The 14782-nt window shown below is 40.9% G+C and overlaps 1 protein-coding gene across 1 annotated transcript; it reads left to right on the top strand.

Annotated features, from left to right (window-relative positions):
- The first annotated feature begins 1584 nt into the window (after window positions 1–1584).
- Window positions 1585–14120, top strand: gpia (glucose-6-phosphate isomerase a). Its single transcript, XM_037767441.1, has 18 exons — window positions 1585–1833; window positions 4324–4414; window positions 5439–5507; window positions 6427–6546; window positions 6631–6714; window positions 6950–7096; window positions 7210–7281; window positions 7615–7659; window positions 7936–7989; window positions 8375–8435; window positions 8685–8728; window positions 9261–9413; window positions 9595–9724; window positions 9850–9926; window positions 10536–10664; window positions 11191–11266; window positions 11971–12037; window positions 13736–14120. The coding sequence occupies exons 1-18, from the start codon at window positions 1715–1717 to the stop codon at window positions 13857–13859; spliced, it is 1662 nt and encodes a 553-aa protein (XP_037623369.1). The 5' UTR covers window positions 1585–1714; the 3' UTR covers window positions 13860–14120.
- Window positions 14121–14782: the final 662 nt, after the last annotated feature.

The following is a 14782-nucleotide window of genomic DNA, read 5'->3' as shown; positions in this document are numbered from 1 at the left end:
AACGTTTAGAGTTGCACTTTTTTCTGTTCACCTGTCCTGAGATTCTATTTAGATAACAAAGAGGATAAAAACAAGTAGTTCTGAATGGAGATGAACTTCAGGAATATCGTTCTTTGCAGACCTGGATCATACAAAGACGGCTCGGTTACTTTCTTCAGTTTAAAATGTACAAAAGTTAAATGGAGTTCTGTGTGGACCAGGTCTTTTTTTTTTAAACGCCGTCTGCTTCACGGCTTCAACTCCAGAACAGAGAAATGTTGTCATGCAAAGTTACCTTTAAAGTACTTAACTGTGCTCAGGAAACGTAGAGAAAATGTGTTTTTCTTGATTCGCCTTACTGCTCGAGAAGAACCGCAGATGATGAGAGAAATGTATAATGAGACTGTTTAAAATCTTGATAAATGGGATTGAACTTTGGTTTGTTTCCTCACTGTTGTAGAAAGCTACTCCTTCACATTAAAGCACTGAAACCGATCGAGTCGGATACAAGAAGAAAAGCTGCAGCTCTCAGACAGACTGTTTTTATAAACTCTTATCAAGTAATAAATGGATCCATTAAAATAAAAAAATCATCTGGCTAAACTTTCCATTTCTTTATTTTGAGTTAGAAAACTACTGAGAATATTTAATCTCAACTCATTTGATGATTATAACGATGAGAAAACTGAAAATGTCAAAGCAGGAAACCTGACTCAGAAAAAATCAAATCAATAATTAATTTAAAGACAGAATAAGGAAATATGATTAACTGGCAGATGTAATTATATATTTTTTTACTTTCATAATGCATCATTAAAATGATTGCTGATTGTAATGAAGGGTTGTAAGAGTTTATAATTATTGTGTAGATGTCAAACGTGGCTGAAAGCTGTGAAGTTTTCTTAATGTGTCCAGACTCGTTTGGTATCCAGGCGTCCAATCAGAGGACAGACATCGTTAGTAGTCTAATTCGTTTTCAAAAGGTCGCAGACGACGCTGGTTCTCAAGTCTTCCGGCGTCACATCAGCTGGAAATAAAATGTGGGGTTACCTCACGATGTGGCCAGTTAGTTTGTGCTAATTTAAATATTGTCAATAAAGCACATTATAACCTGAAATGAGCCTTAAAGGAATAAACCAGATGTACATGTTAATAATCAGAGAGACAGAACTGAATTCATCAGACAAATAATCAACTATTTAAAGTTTTCAGCCTCTCAAATAGAAAGATTTGCTGTTTTTCTCTGTTTTATATATCAGATTAAACTGAATCTCAACAAGACATTTAAAGGCTCAGACACACCAAATCAAGTTTAATTTAGTATACTTGTAGTATAAACACTAGTAAACTAGTAGTTTACTTTAAAGTGCACTTTCATAAACTATAACTTTACTTTTTTATACATGAGGCCCCATGACTGTATTTTTGGCACTTTTCCCCCCTCATACAAAAACTCCTCTACATAATTAACGTTCTGGACTGTATTTTTTTTTTTTTTTTTTTTTTGTGGCACTAATCACTCTCCATACTTCCGTGCTGTCAGTGCAGTGGGCGGAGCCTAAACCTCCGTCCTGTCAGCTGTAGAGCTGCTCCTCCTCCTCCTCCTCCTCCACCTCCTCCTTATCATCACCACACGGAGACCAGACCAGTCCAGCAGCACCAAGCAGGTCGGAGTGAAACACGGGACCCTCTCTACCACCAGAACATCACCAGAACCAGTAGCACCAGCAGCACCATGGCTCTCACCGCCGACCCGTCCTACCAGAAGCTGGATCAGTGGTACCGAGCTAACGCCGGCAGCCTCCGCATGAGGGACATGTTCGAGTCCGACCAGGACCGCTTCAACACCTTCAGGTGAGACAGACTAACACCTGAGAGTAATGATGATGGTGGTGGTGGTGGTGGAGGACAGGTGGGCGTGATGCTGACAGAGTTCCTCTGTTACCTGCAGCGTGTTTACTCAGTGAATCTCAGGTGTAACGAAGCTAGTTAGATCAGCTGTTATTTGAAAGGAGTCTGGTCTGAATACTCTTCCTCTGTTTGAGCTACAAGGTCACAGTTTCACATCGCTCCATTTCCGCTTCTAGTTCACTACCTGCTTACTTCCCACCTATCCTGTTCAGACCTGTTCTCACCTGTCAGGTAACTCCTCTCACCTGAGTGTCGCAGCGCGTTGAAATCCACTGACAGGCGAATTAAAGCAGCTAGCTAATGTTAGCTGGCGTGCTAATGTCACCAGCGTCCATTATCGGACAGATAGCTCTGGGCAGATTACAATCTAACGTATCGTCACAAACTGTTCAACAAAAGCACCTTGACTTAACGTGCACACGTATTAATGTTGCCTGCTTGTATTTAATATGATAAACTATGATTTATTCGCCTCTAACGATGTCTAAAACCTTCTTAAAGTCACCTATTGGTGATAAAAGGCCATAAAACTGCTCTAAATCCATATTTTAAATGTGTTACTGTTTTAATCTGCTGTGTAGTTTGTTCACAGACATGTTAGATTTGTTACAGAATAAACTGGTTATAATGTTTAATATCTGTTAAACATCGTGGTTATACTGACAGCTAGCTGAAGCATAGCTGAACCTGTTGAACTGTGTTAGCATCAAGCTGTCCGATAATGGATGCTTCATGTTCTTCTTCTGTTAAAACCTACAGCACCAAGGTTCATTCATATTGTGAACACTTTAATGACAAACAGCTGTCTGATTGAAACCTTAGACTCCGTGTATCGGTGTTAATGTCTGCTGGATGTCTGCTGCATTCACCGGGGAGTTTCACTCCTCCTGTCTGGCTAATGTGCTTCATTCATGGAGGCTACGTGCTCTGCAGCACATCCTCCTCCTCCTCCTCCTCCTCCTCCTCCTCCTCCTCCAGAGATGGATCCATCAGTTAATGCAAGACAGGACAGCTACCATGTAAAAACCACCAAGGCTGTCAGTCCATTACATTATTGAATCGAGATTAATAGCATGGTTGTCCATGATTAATTATAAATTAATCACATTTTTTTGTATCTGTTCTAAATTAACCTTAAAGGGAGATTTTTCAAGTATTGAATACTCTTATCAACATGGGATTGGACAAATATAAGTCCTGCAAAATTAATCGAAATTGTATCAAAATCGCAGTTAGGTCTACTGCAATTTTCATTTCTAATATGTAAAACAAAATGGTACTTTAGTCCTAAATTAAAGGGACTGTTTGTAAGAATCAGAAATGCTTGTTAACAGCGACACCTGTGGCCGTTAAGTCAACGAAAGTCAGCGTCGGACTCGCGCTTGTGCTCGCTCTACATAGACATGAACGAGCACCGCTCAAAACAGTGAGGCGACACACCTCAGCTAAAACCACTAAACTCTGGTTTAGTGCTGCAGCTCCTCCAGACCAACACATATCTGGAGGTCAGATATGTGAATGAAATTTTTATTTTATAAATTGTCAAAAAAAATTGTGAGAAATGTCCATCACACATTCTTCTCTTTTCTTTTCTGTGAATAGTTGATCATTTTTAGTCTATAAATAATCAATTTCATTCATTCATTCAACCTTTATTTGAATCTGGAGGAATCATTGAGGGCTTGGCTTCATTTACAATGATGTCGAGAGTACAATAAAACAGAATAAATACACACAGAACACAATTAATGATTTGCAAGAAGCATTCAGCCAGACAACAATAGAACAAGGTTAAAGACAGTTGGTAGATTGTGATCATTGTTTTAAAATCACCTCGAGATACAAATGTGTTTAATTTGAATGTGTTTTGTAAACTGTTCCAAGTTTTTGCAGCACAAACACCGAAAGCAGTTTCCCCAAATTTAGTGTTTGTACGCAGGACTTCAAGTTTCAGCCGATCACTTGAACGAGGCGAATAATGATTAAAGGACCAATTTGATAAGGATGAGGGCAAGTTGCCATTAAGGGCTTTATAAATAAATAAAAAACAATGCCTATCACGTCTTACTGTTAGAGACGCCCACCAAACCTTTTCATACAGGATGCAGGGATGAGTAGAATAACTGTCAGCGGTAATAAATCTATAGGGCGGAGTGATAAACTGAATCTAACGGTAATCAATAGATAATCAATAAATTGTGAAAACTCAGGTGAGATGCTGGAATAGTTTGTATTGTCTGACCAACCGTCCAAAACTCAGATATTTCATTTACTAGAATAAAAACAGCCGATCATAACGTTTGAGACGCTTCATCAGTGACCTCATTGAGTAGTGATTTTATATATATATATATAAAATGACTATAAATGAGTTTGTTGTGTGCAGACCGAGTGCAGAAATTGATCATTTCTCTGCTGATTGTTTATTAACAGCACGACTCTGCAGACGGACGAAGGAGAAATCCTGCTGGACTACTCCAAGAATCTGATCAACCAGGAAGTGATGGACATGCTGCTCGCCATGGTAACACCCCCAACCCCCCCACCCCCCCTCTGATTTGAAGATATCCTGGGTATGTTTAACTCTCTTCGTAGTCGAAGTCACACGATTGTACTTGTATAACCGGTGTGACAATAAACATCTTGAATCTTGACTCTGGATCAGGTATTTACAGGTTTCAAGATCCTGGGTCCTGTTTTTGTTTTTTTTACCTTTTATTTATTCATGGGGAGGTTCACTGAGAGCAGGTGCTCTCTTTTTCAGGAACGCCCTGAGGAGGCTGGGTCACGCGTCATCAACGCCTCATATCTTTGGGGTACAACACATGCGCAGTAAAATCTGGTCTGCACTCGCCGAAATTGAGCCAATAGCAACGCACGACCGCAGCTTCAGTTACACTGTGCATATGTTATGCCCCATACCCATGTCCGCCCGTGACCCAGCCCGTGACCCAGCCTCCTTTCCATAGGCCTTGATCAGAACCAGGAAACACACTCCGAGCTCTCTGACACAAAGTAAAAATCATGATGGTAGTTGTAGTTTTCTGACATGAAATATTAAACAGTGGAAAAATAAAAGATGCAGAAAATATGACCAGTTTTTATGTCTATAACCCCGTTTAGACTGTAAATAAAACAGGAGATAATGAGACTCGGCTGTTCAACCACGTAGTTCTACAGTTCCTATAATAACGCTGCATATTTCAGCCTTATCTCCTCTACCACTATCTGATAAATGATTATTGTTGCTGTAATGTGAGCCAGTCTGCTGAAATCCGCTATAACAAAGCTTCTATTCACCGTCCTGAAAGTCCAACTGATTTCCTGCTCTGAGACGTGTGATAACAGCGAAACAGGAAGATTTCAACACTTTATTTTGAAAGAGAGACCTCTTCCTGTTGCAGCGAGCTGCTTTTGTCCTGCAGGGAATGTGGTAATACAGCTTTCAATACTTCCTCCTCAAGTTACTGTACACACGGGAAGTGATTGCTGAAGACACTTTCACACTCTGTGGCTGGAATCATGTGTTCATGTTCATGTGTTCACAGGCCAAGTCCAGGGGAGTGGAGGAGGCCCGAGAGAAGATGTTCTCTGGAGAGAAAATCAACTTCACCGAGGTACTGTACACATGACTGTTAACACGTTCATAGAGGCTTTACCTCAGACAGCCCTCTCTGATGGGGAACTGAAGTGGTTATATCGCTCTCTATAAAGCCACCAGACTCCATTCACAAAAACAGTAATTTTACCCCTCAGAACTGTACATATACTGTACGTATACTGTACATACAATCCCACTTCTTTTAGTTATTTCCAACCTTAGCACAGCTAACATTGACTCAGCCATTGCAAGTGTTCAAATTATTGATAACCTTATTGATTAGCTTTCTGTTGTAACCTACGTCACTGCTTTCTGCTAACGGCTGAGAAAAAAACACCAGAACCGAACCAGATGTAGCCGCCCTTTAACAGGAGAAGCTGAAGCTGAGCAGACATCAGCGTTAGAGACCAGCGAGCAGCAGAGAGTCAGACAGAAGCTGCCCTCACAGTGACCACACACACATTAACACACACTCGCAGCGGTCATGATGCAACGGCGTTGTGTAACAGCGTCCTCAGTGACTTTGCAGTTTGTGCAGACTCACATCGATCGGGGAAGACATATTTATGGAGCGGATATAAAGTTAAATACTTCCGTTAATTATCAGTCAACCTACTGATGGGATTAAGAGTTTATAACATTTTCTAGAAAATAACAATTAATTCCTCACTCAAATTGCAAATCACTAAAGTGCTTGTTTTGTCCAACACTCCAAAAAACTCAAAGTATTTGATTTAGTATTTTTGTATGAAACAAAGTAAAACAACAACTGGATGATTTATGACCAGATACCTGCAGAACTAAAGACGTTCATCAGCCTCAGAGCTGCTGACATGAAAACATTATAGAGATGATCATTGATTAATTCTTAATCAACGTACAGGTTTCAATAGATTCAGCAGTAGACGTGTGTTTATGTTTGTGTGCGTTTGCAGGGTCGTGCTGTGCTCCACGTCGCTCTGCGTAATCGCTCCAACACGCCCATCCAAGTGGACGGTAAAGACGTGATGCCGGAGGTGAACCGCGTGCTGGAGAAGATGAAGACCTTCTGTCAAGTACGTATGCCAGTTATAAAGCTTCTTCTGTCACCTCATTGGAAGACGTAGAGGTCGTGACCTCTGACGTTATGCTGTTCACAGAGAGTGCGTAGCGGCGAGTGGAAAGGCTTCAATGGGAAGAGCATCACAGACGTAGTGAACATCGGCATCGGAGGCTCTGACCTGGTGAGTGACACCTGTCAGTCAAACACAATATATTATATTATATTATATTATATGCCTTTCAAAACACAATAACTTCTCAGACATGTGATGTGACAACAGTAACACGGAATTACAGCTGTGATGAAGCGGTGCTGCGTTCAGGGCCCACTGAACAGCTGTAACTAACTGTATCGTGGTGCTGCGTTCAGGGCCCACTGAGCAGCTGTAACTAACTGTATCGTGGTGTTGCATTCAGGGCCCTCTGATGGTGACGGAGGCTCTGAAGTCGTACTCGGCCGGTGGACCAAACGTTTGGTTCGTCTCCAACATCGACGGGACACACATGGCGAAGACCCTCGCTCAGCTCAACGCAGAGACCACGCTCTTCGTCATCGCCTCCAAGGTGACCACACACACACACACACAGCGAACCCAGCGGAGATCCTGAAACCTGTAAAAACATGCTGAACGTTGTGTGAACGCCCTGTAAACACTGTGTGTTTGACCTTTCCCCAGACGTTCACCACTCAGGAGACCATCACCAACGCAGAGTCTGCCAGGGATTGGTTCCTCCAGACAGCCAAAGACGTGAGTCCATCTGTTTCCTGACAGCTGATTAGACGACACTGATTGAGACCGATGAATCTGTTTTCTGATAATCAGAGAGAGCGCAGAGAGAGAAGGATTGAACACATCTAGAGTTTCATTCTGACAGATATAAAACTGAGGAAACATTAATATGCTACTGTAAAATGGAACTATGTTAGTCTGCAGTAGTCAGTCTATGTTTTCCTGTGATTAGATGCTCGCTGCAGGACGGATCTGTCCCTGAGACAGAGTGTCTCATCACATTTCTGTCCCTAAGACAGAGTGTCTCATCATCACATTTCATCCTCATGTTTCTCTTCTTGTCCTTCACAGAAATCTGCTGTTGCCAAACACTTTGTAGCTCTGTCCACCAACGGAGTGAGTCTCCATTTAAACTGACTTTCATCAACTCTGATGAATGACTGACATGAATACACAGTACATGATACTATACTACATTATACTATATTATGATACACTATACTATACTATAATACACTATATTATGATACACTATAGTATTTATATCTGTTAGCAGTTGTTCCTGTCAGACAGCTGATAACTGAAATATGTGAATAACGTTTCCTCCTCTCCTCTCTTGTTTCCTCTCTCCTCCTCTCCTCTCGTTTCCTCCTCCTCTCTCCTCCTCTTCAGGTCAAAGTGAAGGATTTTGGCATCGACACAGCGAACATGTTTGAGTTCTGGGATGTAAGTCTGTTTCTCCTGTTTCTGATTGGCTGACAGATAGTGATGTGTGATGTCATGGCCTTCATAAAGATCAGCTGTATGTACTATGAGTAATGGATAGCAACAGTCTGTTATATGTAGCAACGGTCTGTTATACGCAGCAACGGTCTGTTATAAAGAAATAACACCAACAACTCCGTGTCATATTCTAGTATATCAGCTGTAACATGTTCAGAGTGAAACGTGAACTAACCCAGAACAAAGACTGGGAACCACCTGGACCAGGTCTTTGGGTTGACCCTCCTCCTCCTCTCGCCTCCTTGTAAACTGTTGTTGACGTGATGACGCTCTGCGTGCGCTCTGATTGGTGGAGTGACTGTGTGATGTCATGTTTGCTCCTCCTCAGTGGGTCGGAGGTCGTTACTCTCTGTGGTCAGCCATCGGTCTGTCAATCGCCCTGCACATAGGTACGTCATTACCTTTTGACCTTTACTCAACCCTCAGATCAAGGCTGGGTATTGATGAGTGTTGTATTGATTAAAAGCAGTTAAACTGACTCATATTCATAATACATTTACACACATCATGACATGGAAAATAATGAACTCTGTAGTGTGAACGATGAAGAGTTCTGTTTACTGAATAATTAATACCCAGCCTTCAGCCTCAGCTGTAGTCACATGTGACCTCTGACCTTTGACCTGTGTGTGTTTCAGGCTTTGACAAGTTTGAGCAGCTTCTTGCAGGAGCTCACTGGATGGTAGGACACTCTTTGTTTCTATTCACAACATTGTATCTGCTGTTGCTTCATGTTTCAGTGTTTCAACACACCACACACTTTTTATATTTCACACGTCAATATTTAATTTTTTTTGTTCAAGCACAAGAATTTAATCTCTGAGAACATGTCCGTATTGTTCGAAGCTAAGAAGCTGCAGAATGAACAATAGTTGTAAATAATTATTTATTAAAAGTAATAACACATTTTATTCATCTCTATTCAGAGAGCATTAATTTGATTAATTATATCATAAGAAATTAAAAAAAAAAAAAAATTAAATTAAATAATTGTCGCTGCTGGTTTTCCATCATACTTTGGACATGAAACAGGTATTAAATAAAATTTTCTGTGGTATTAAAAAGGTCTTAAAGCTGCAGAAACTAAAATAAGTAAGACCATAAATTTAAAGAACATGTCAAACTTAAATAAAGGAGCAGAGGACGATTCTCTCCGTTTTATTCATTTCTCTACAAACACAAACATGTAATAAAACCACTTCTGTCCTCTGCAGGACAACCATTTCCGCAGCACCCCTCTGGAGCAGAACGTCCCCGTCCTGCTGGCTGTTCTGGGCGTCTGGTACATCAACTTCTTCCAGGCCGAGACTCACGCCATGCTGCCCTACGACCAGTACATGCACCGCTTCGCTGCATACTTCCAACAGGTCAGTGTGGGGGGGAAGACAGGAGGGGAAGGGACTTGGACATACCATACTGTGACTTTTATCACTTTTTATGACATACTATACTATGACTTTTAGTTATTATCACCCGATATGAAATATTGTCTGTGTTACTGTCAGTATTATTGTGACTGACTGTGTGAGCGGTCTCTGTGGTCGTCAGGGCGACATGGAGTCTAACGGGAAGTCCATCACCAAAGATGGCGTCCGTGTCAACTACAACACCGGACCAATCGTGTGGGGCGAGCCCGGGACCAATGGACAGCACGCCTTCTACCAGCTTATCCACCAAGGTGACGCACGCACACGCACCAGTACAACACACACTGGAGACCAGTTCTAGTCTCATGTTAGGATGCAAATGTTGAGCTGCTGTTCCAGGATGTTTAAACTAACTGACTCGTTGCTTCCTCACCAGGAACTCGTATGATTCCTGCTGACTTCCTCATTCCTGCTCAGTCTCAGCATCCAATCAGAGACAACCTCCACCACAAGGTAACGCCCACTGTGTCTGTCACTCTCTCTCTTTCTGTCACTCTCTCTCTTTCTGTCACTCTCACTCTTTCTGTCACTCTCACTCTTACTGTCGCTCGCTCTCTCTCTTTCTGTCACTCTTTCTCGCTCGCTCTCTCACTTTCTGTCGCTCTCTCACTTTCTGTTGCTCTCTCTCTTTCTGTCGCTCTCACTCTTTCTGTCGCTCGCTCTCTCTTTCTGTAGCTCTCTCACTTTCTTTCTGTTGCTCTTTTTCGCTCGCTCTCCCTCTTTCTGTCGCTCTCTCTCTCTCTTTCTGTTGCTCTCACTCTTTCTGTTGCTCTTTCTCGCGCGCTCTCTCTTTCTGTCGCTCTCTTTCTTTTGCTCTCTCTTTCTGTCTCTTTCTATCGCTATATTTCTGTCGCTCTCTCTCTTTCTGTCGCTCTCTCTCTTTCTGTCACTCTCTCTCTCTTTCTGTCGCTCCTTCTGTTTCTGTCACTCTCTCTCTCTTTCTGTCGCTCTTTCTCGCTCGCTCTCTCTTTCTGTCGCCCTCTCACTTTCTGTTGCTCTCTTTCTTTCTGTTTGAAATATGAAAGTGTCCTGACCTGTTGACCCGTTGACCCGTGTCTTCAGATCCTGGTGGCGAACTTCCTGGCTCAGACAGAAGCTCTGATGAAGGGAAAGACTTCTGAGGAGGCTCGTAAAGAGCTGGAGGCCGGAGGCCTGAAGGGAGATGCTCTGCAGAAGCTGCTGCCTCACAAGGTAACGCATCAATCAATCAATCAATCAATCACATGTTTGATTAGTTTAGCCAACAGTGATTATGCTTCCTTCACTATCAACATGTTGCTTGGTTTGAACCCTTCACTGATCACTTCTCTTGAGTTCACTGGCTCATCAGATAAATGAGGGAGAAACAGTGAGATAGCTTGAGAGAGAAGAAGATATGAAACCTGTCATCAGGAGGCAGAGCGACTCGTCCACTGATCACAACTGATCACAGGGTTGGTGGTTTGATCCCCGGCTCCTCCTGGTGGTCGGGCCAGCACCTGGTTAAAAACATCAAATCAAACTGTAAAGCTGAAGATGTGCTGGTGGTAGTCATGTTGGTGAATCTCATTAAGGTTAATAAAGACGTCACTGATCTGATTCAGGTCTGTGTTGGAGAACATTTACAATAAACAGAGTTTAATTCACCTTCATGTTGGTTATTGAGGGCCTGGAGGAGGTTTATTAAAGGTTTAAGAGATTTTATAAACTCTGATTTCTTCTCTGTTTTCATTCGAAGGTTTTTGAGGGAAACAAGCCGAGCAACTCCATTGTTTTCAAGAAGCTGAGCCCGTTCATACTGGGAGCTCTGGTTGGTGAGTACTGGGAGTTACACTGAGTTGTGTTAAACCAACAGAAGCTCACCTGACTGCCACTAGAGGTCGCTGTACCTGCAGCTTAAGATAAACCTTCAGGTTTAAGACTGCAGAGTGGAATATAATGATCATAATACACACATCTGAAGGCTTTCTAATAATTTATTACACAGCGTTATTGAAAACTCGATTCTGATTGGTCAATCACGGCTTTCTGCGATCTGTTATTTCTTTATAACAGACCGTTGCTATGGGCGCAGTTCTGACGTCGGACTCTGGCGGACCGTTTTTGTGTCAAATTACTGATTTCTTAAGAAGCCGTGTAATAAGCAGGATAATGTACAGTCAAACATACACAAGTTAGATGTTTATATTGATTTGCAGCTGTAGTTTTATTTCAGCTCAAATATTTGTTGTTAATACTGGAAATAGACTGTGGTATCTGTTTAACAAGATTATAATTTGTATCAGAGCCTTGATATGAAATTAACATCTGTTTAAGATAATAACTTGATAACTTTATTATGTTTGGCTGCAGTTTATCTGAACTCAACACAAAGCTGCATGTTGTAATGTGTCACTTTAAAACATTAGTGCCAGTACTCCTCTTATTCACATGTTGGCGTGTGTATCGGATAGTGTAGTCTGGTTTTAATTTAAATCCATAAACGATAATAAGTCATGTAATTTCTCTTTATTTCCAGCCATGTACGAGCATAAGATCTTTGTGCAGGGCGTCATGTGGGACATCAACAGCTACGATCAGTGGGGGTGAGTTCACTTACTAACTAACTCTCAGTCAGCAGATGAAGACTGTGAGATCTGTGTGTTTTTTACTAAAACTAAATAACATGAACCAACATCAATGACATACTAGACTATAACTTTTTTAAGGATTTTTTCGACGTATTATACTACGACTTTTTTCGACATACTGTACTAAGACTTTTTTAATCATAAAATTGTAAATTTTAATCACAAATCCTATAAGTCATAGCATAGTATGTAAAAAAAAGTCATAGTGCAGTATGTCGAAATTTTTCATGAAAAAAAATCATAGTATAGTCTATCGAAAAAATTTCACCAAAAAAAGTCATATTATAGTATGTCGAAAAAAGTCGTAGTATTGTGGCGGTACTGATTTCCTCAGACTGTAGTTGATCAGTCAGAAGACTGAAAAATAGTTCCCATCCACATAATAATATAAAATAAAATGCCTCCTTAATAATAATAATAATAATAAACAAATGCCTCTTCGATAACAAACAATTAAGGAAACTGAAATATTGTTTTTATTTTTCCTTTTACCCTCCTTTAAAGTTTCCCCAAATAATAATAAAATGGGTATAAAGGGTTTCAGTGAAAATCAACAAATGAATAGAATAACAAAATACAGCCTGCAGGCATTAGGCTATTGTGAGGCAAGCCAGATTCTTGCACAAATAGCACCTAAAGGTCCTAGTGCAGGTAACCCAATTGAACAGACCAGAGTTTCTGGTTTGGCTGATAACACATGTTGCATTGAGTGAAGGAGAGATCAGAATGACACTGGGTGTGCAGTTTCCCTCCTCTTTTAAGCCCTACAGAAAGGGCGTCGTTACACCCTGATTGGCCAAGAGGGGAATGCACCAAGCTGTTCTCAACTATCATTTAAGAGCCAGTCCCCACACCCTGTGCAACAGGTGAACTGAATAACCCTCTAATCACTCAGCAACTCAACCAAAAAAACACCAGAGAAAAGGTAAATGACAGCAAGCACCAGAGAATTGGCAGCTGCCACAGTATAGTCTGTCGAAAAAATTTCACCAAAAAAAATCATAGTATAGTATGTCGAAAAATTTCACCAAAAAGTCATACTTTAATACGTCGAAATATTTCCTGAAAAAAAATCACAGTATAGTATCTCGAAAAATTTCATTAAAAAAAGTTATAATATTGTATGCTGAAAAATTTCATGAAAAAAAACTCATACTTTAATACGTTGAAATAATTCATGAAAAAAAGTCATAGTATAGTCTGTCGAAAAAATTTCTGGAAAAAAAGTCCGAATTCGACATACTATACTATGACTTTTTGTTGAAATATTTCGACATACTATACAATTAATTTTTCAGACAAATTATTATACAATGAATTATTTAAGACTTTTTCAGGACGATATACTAAACTAGCACTTATCACTTTTTTAAGACGATATAAATTATTATACTGTGACTTTTTAATCTTTTCTTTTACTCACTATACTATGAGTTTTTTTAGGACTTTTTAAGACATACTATGACATCGACAGCTACGATCAGTGGGGTTCACTCAAGGTTCACTTACTAACTCTGTCATTGGATGAAGAAACAACATGAAGTTTATGTGTGAAGTGCAACACCAGGTGTTTCCAGAGAGATGAGGTTCATCTATTGACCAACATCACTACGTTAAATACTGAATGGCCTCTTACTGTTTTTCTGCCGACAGCGTTGAACTCGGGAAGCAGCTGGCGAAGAAGATCGAGCCGGAGCTGAAGGACGACTCCGAGGTCACCTCCCACGACTCGTCCACCAACGGCCTCATCAGCTTCCTGAAGAAGAACTTCGCCTGAATCCTCCTGTATCGGACCACTTCCTGTATCAGACCTCCTCCTGCTGTGTCAGACCTCCTCCTCCTCCCACCGTGTAGTCCTCTCTCATTGGCTGGAATCCTGTTCACTGTATGTCTGTAGACGTGTTTCAAAGGGCATTTATCAGTTGCTTTGGTCTGGAGGACAAAGAGAGATGTGCAGATATTACTGTAGGTGACGACATGTCCCACTTTAACATAGCCAGCACTCACTTTCAAAATAAAAGTCCTGTTTGTCACTGAATCTTTGTGTCTTGTTCTGATTGTCTGATTGAAGGTTGTGTCCCTGTAATTGTTATTATTGTCAATTCATCTGACAATTGTTTTTCTTGATTGATCATTTTGTCCATTAAATTTTCAGTTTATCACAAAAGAAAAGAATCTCATCCTCACATTTGAGAAGCTTTGGCTCGAAAAATTAATGAAAAAGATGAATCGCATCTGTACGTACAATAGTAAGCGAACGTATCGTCTTCAAACCCGTACGTACAACAGTAAGCGAACGCATCGCCTTCAAATCCGTACGTACAACAGTAAGCGAACACATCACCTTTAAATCCATACGTGCAACAGTAAGCGAACACATCACCTTTAAATCCGTACATACAACAGTAAGCGAACACATCACCTTTAAATCCGTACGTACAACAGTAAGCGAACACATCACCTTTAAATGCTTACGTACAACAGTAAGCGAACACATCACCTTTAAATCCGTACGTGCAACAGTAAGCGAACACATCCCCTTTAAATCCGTACGTGCAACAGTAAGCGAACACATCACCTTTAAATCCGTACGTGCAACAGTAAGCGAACACATCACCTTTAAATCCGTACGTGCAACAGTAAGCGAACACATCACCTTTAAATGCTTACGTAAAACAGTAAGCGAACACATCACCTTTA

Source organism: Sebastes umbrosus, chromosome 4 (genome assembly GCF_015220745.1).
Source record: "Sebastes umbrosus isolate fSebUmb1 chromosome 4, fSebUmb1.pri, whole genome shotgun sequence".
NCBI classification, from domain to species: domain Eukaryota; kingdom Metazoa; phylum Chordata; class Actinopteri; order Perciformes; family Sebastidae; genus Sebastes; species Sebastes umbrosus.
The sequence above is the reverse complement of the archived record's forward strand: the minus strand, read 5'-3'. Positions and strand labels throughout refer to the sequence as shown.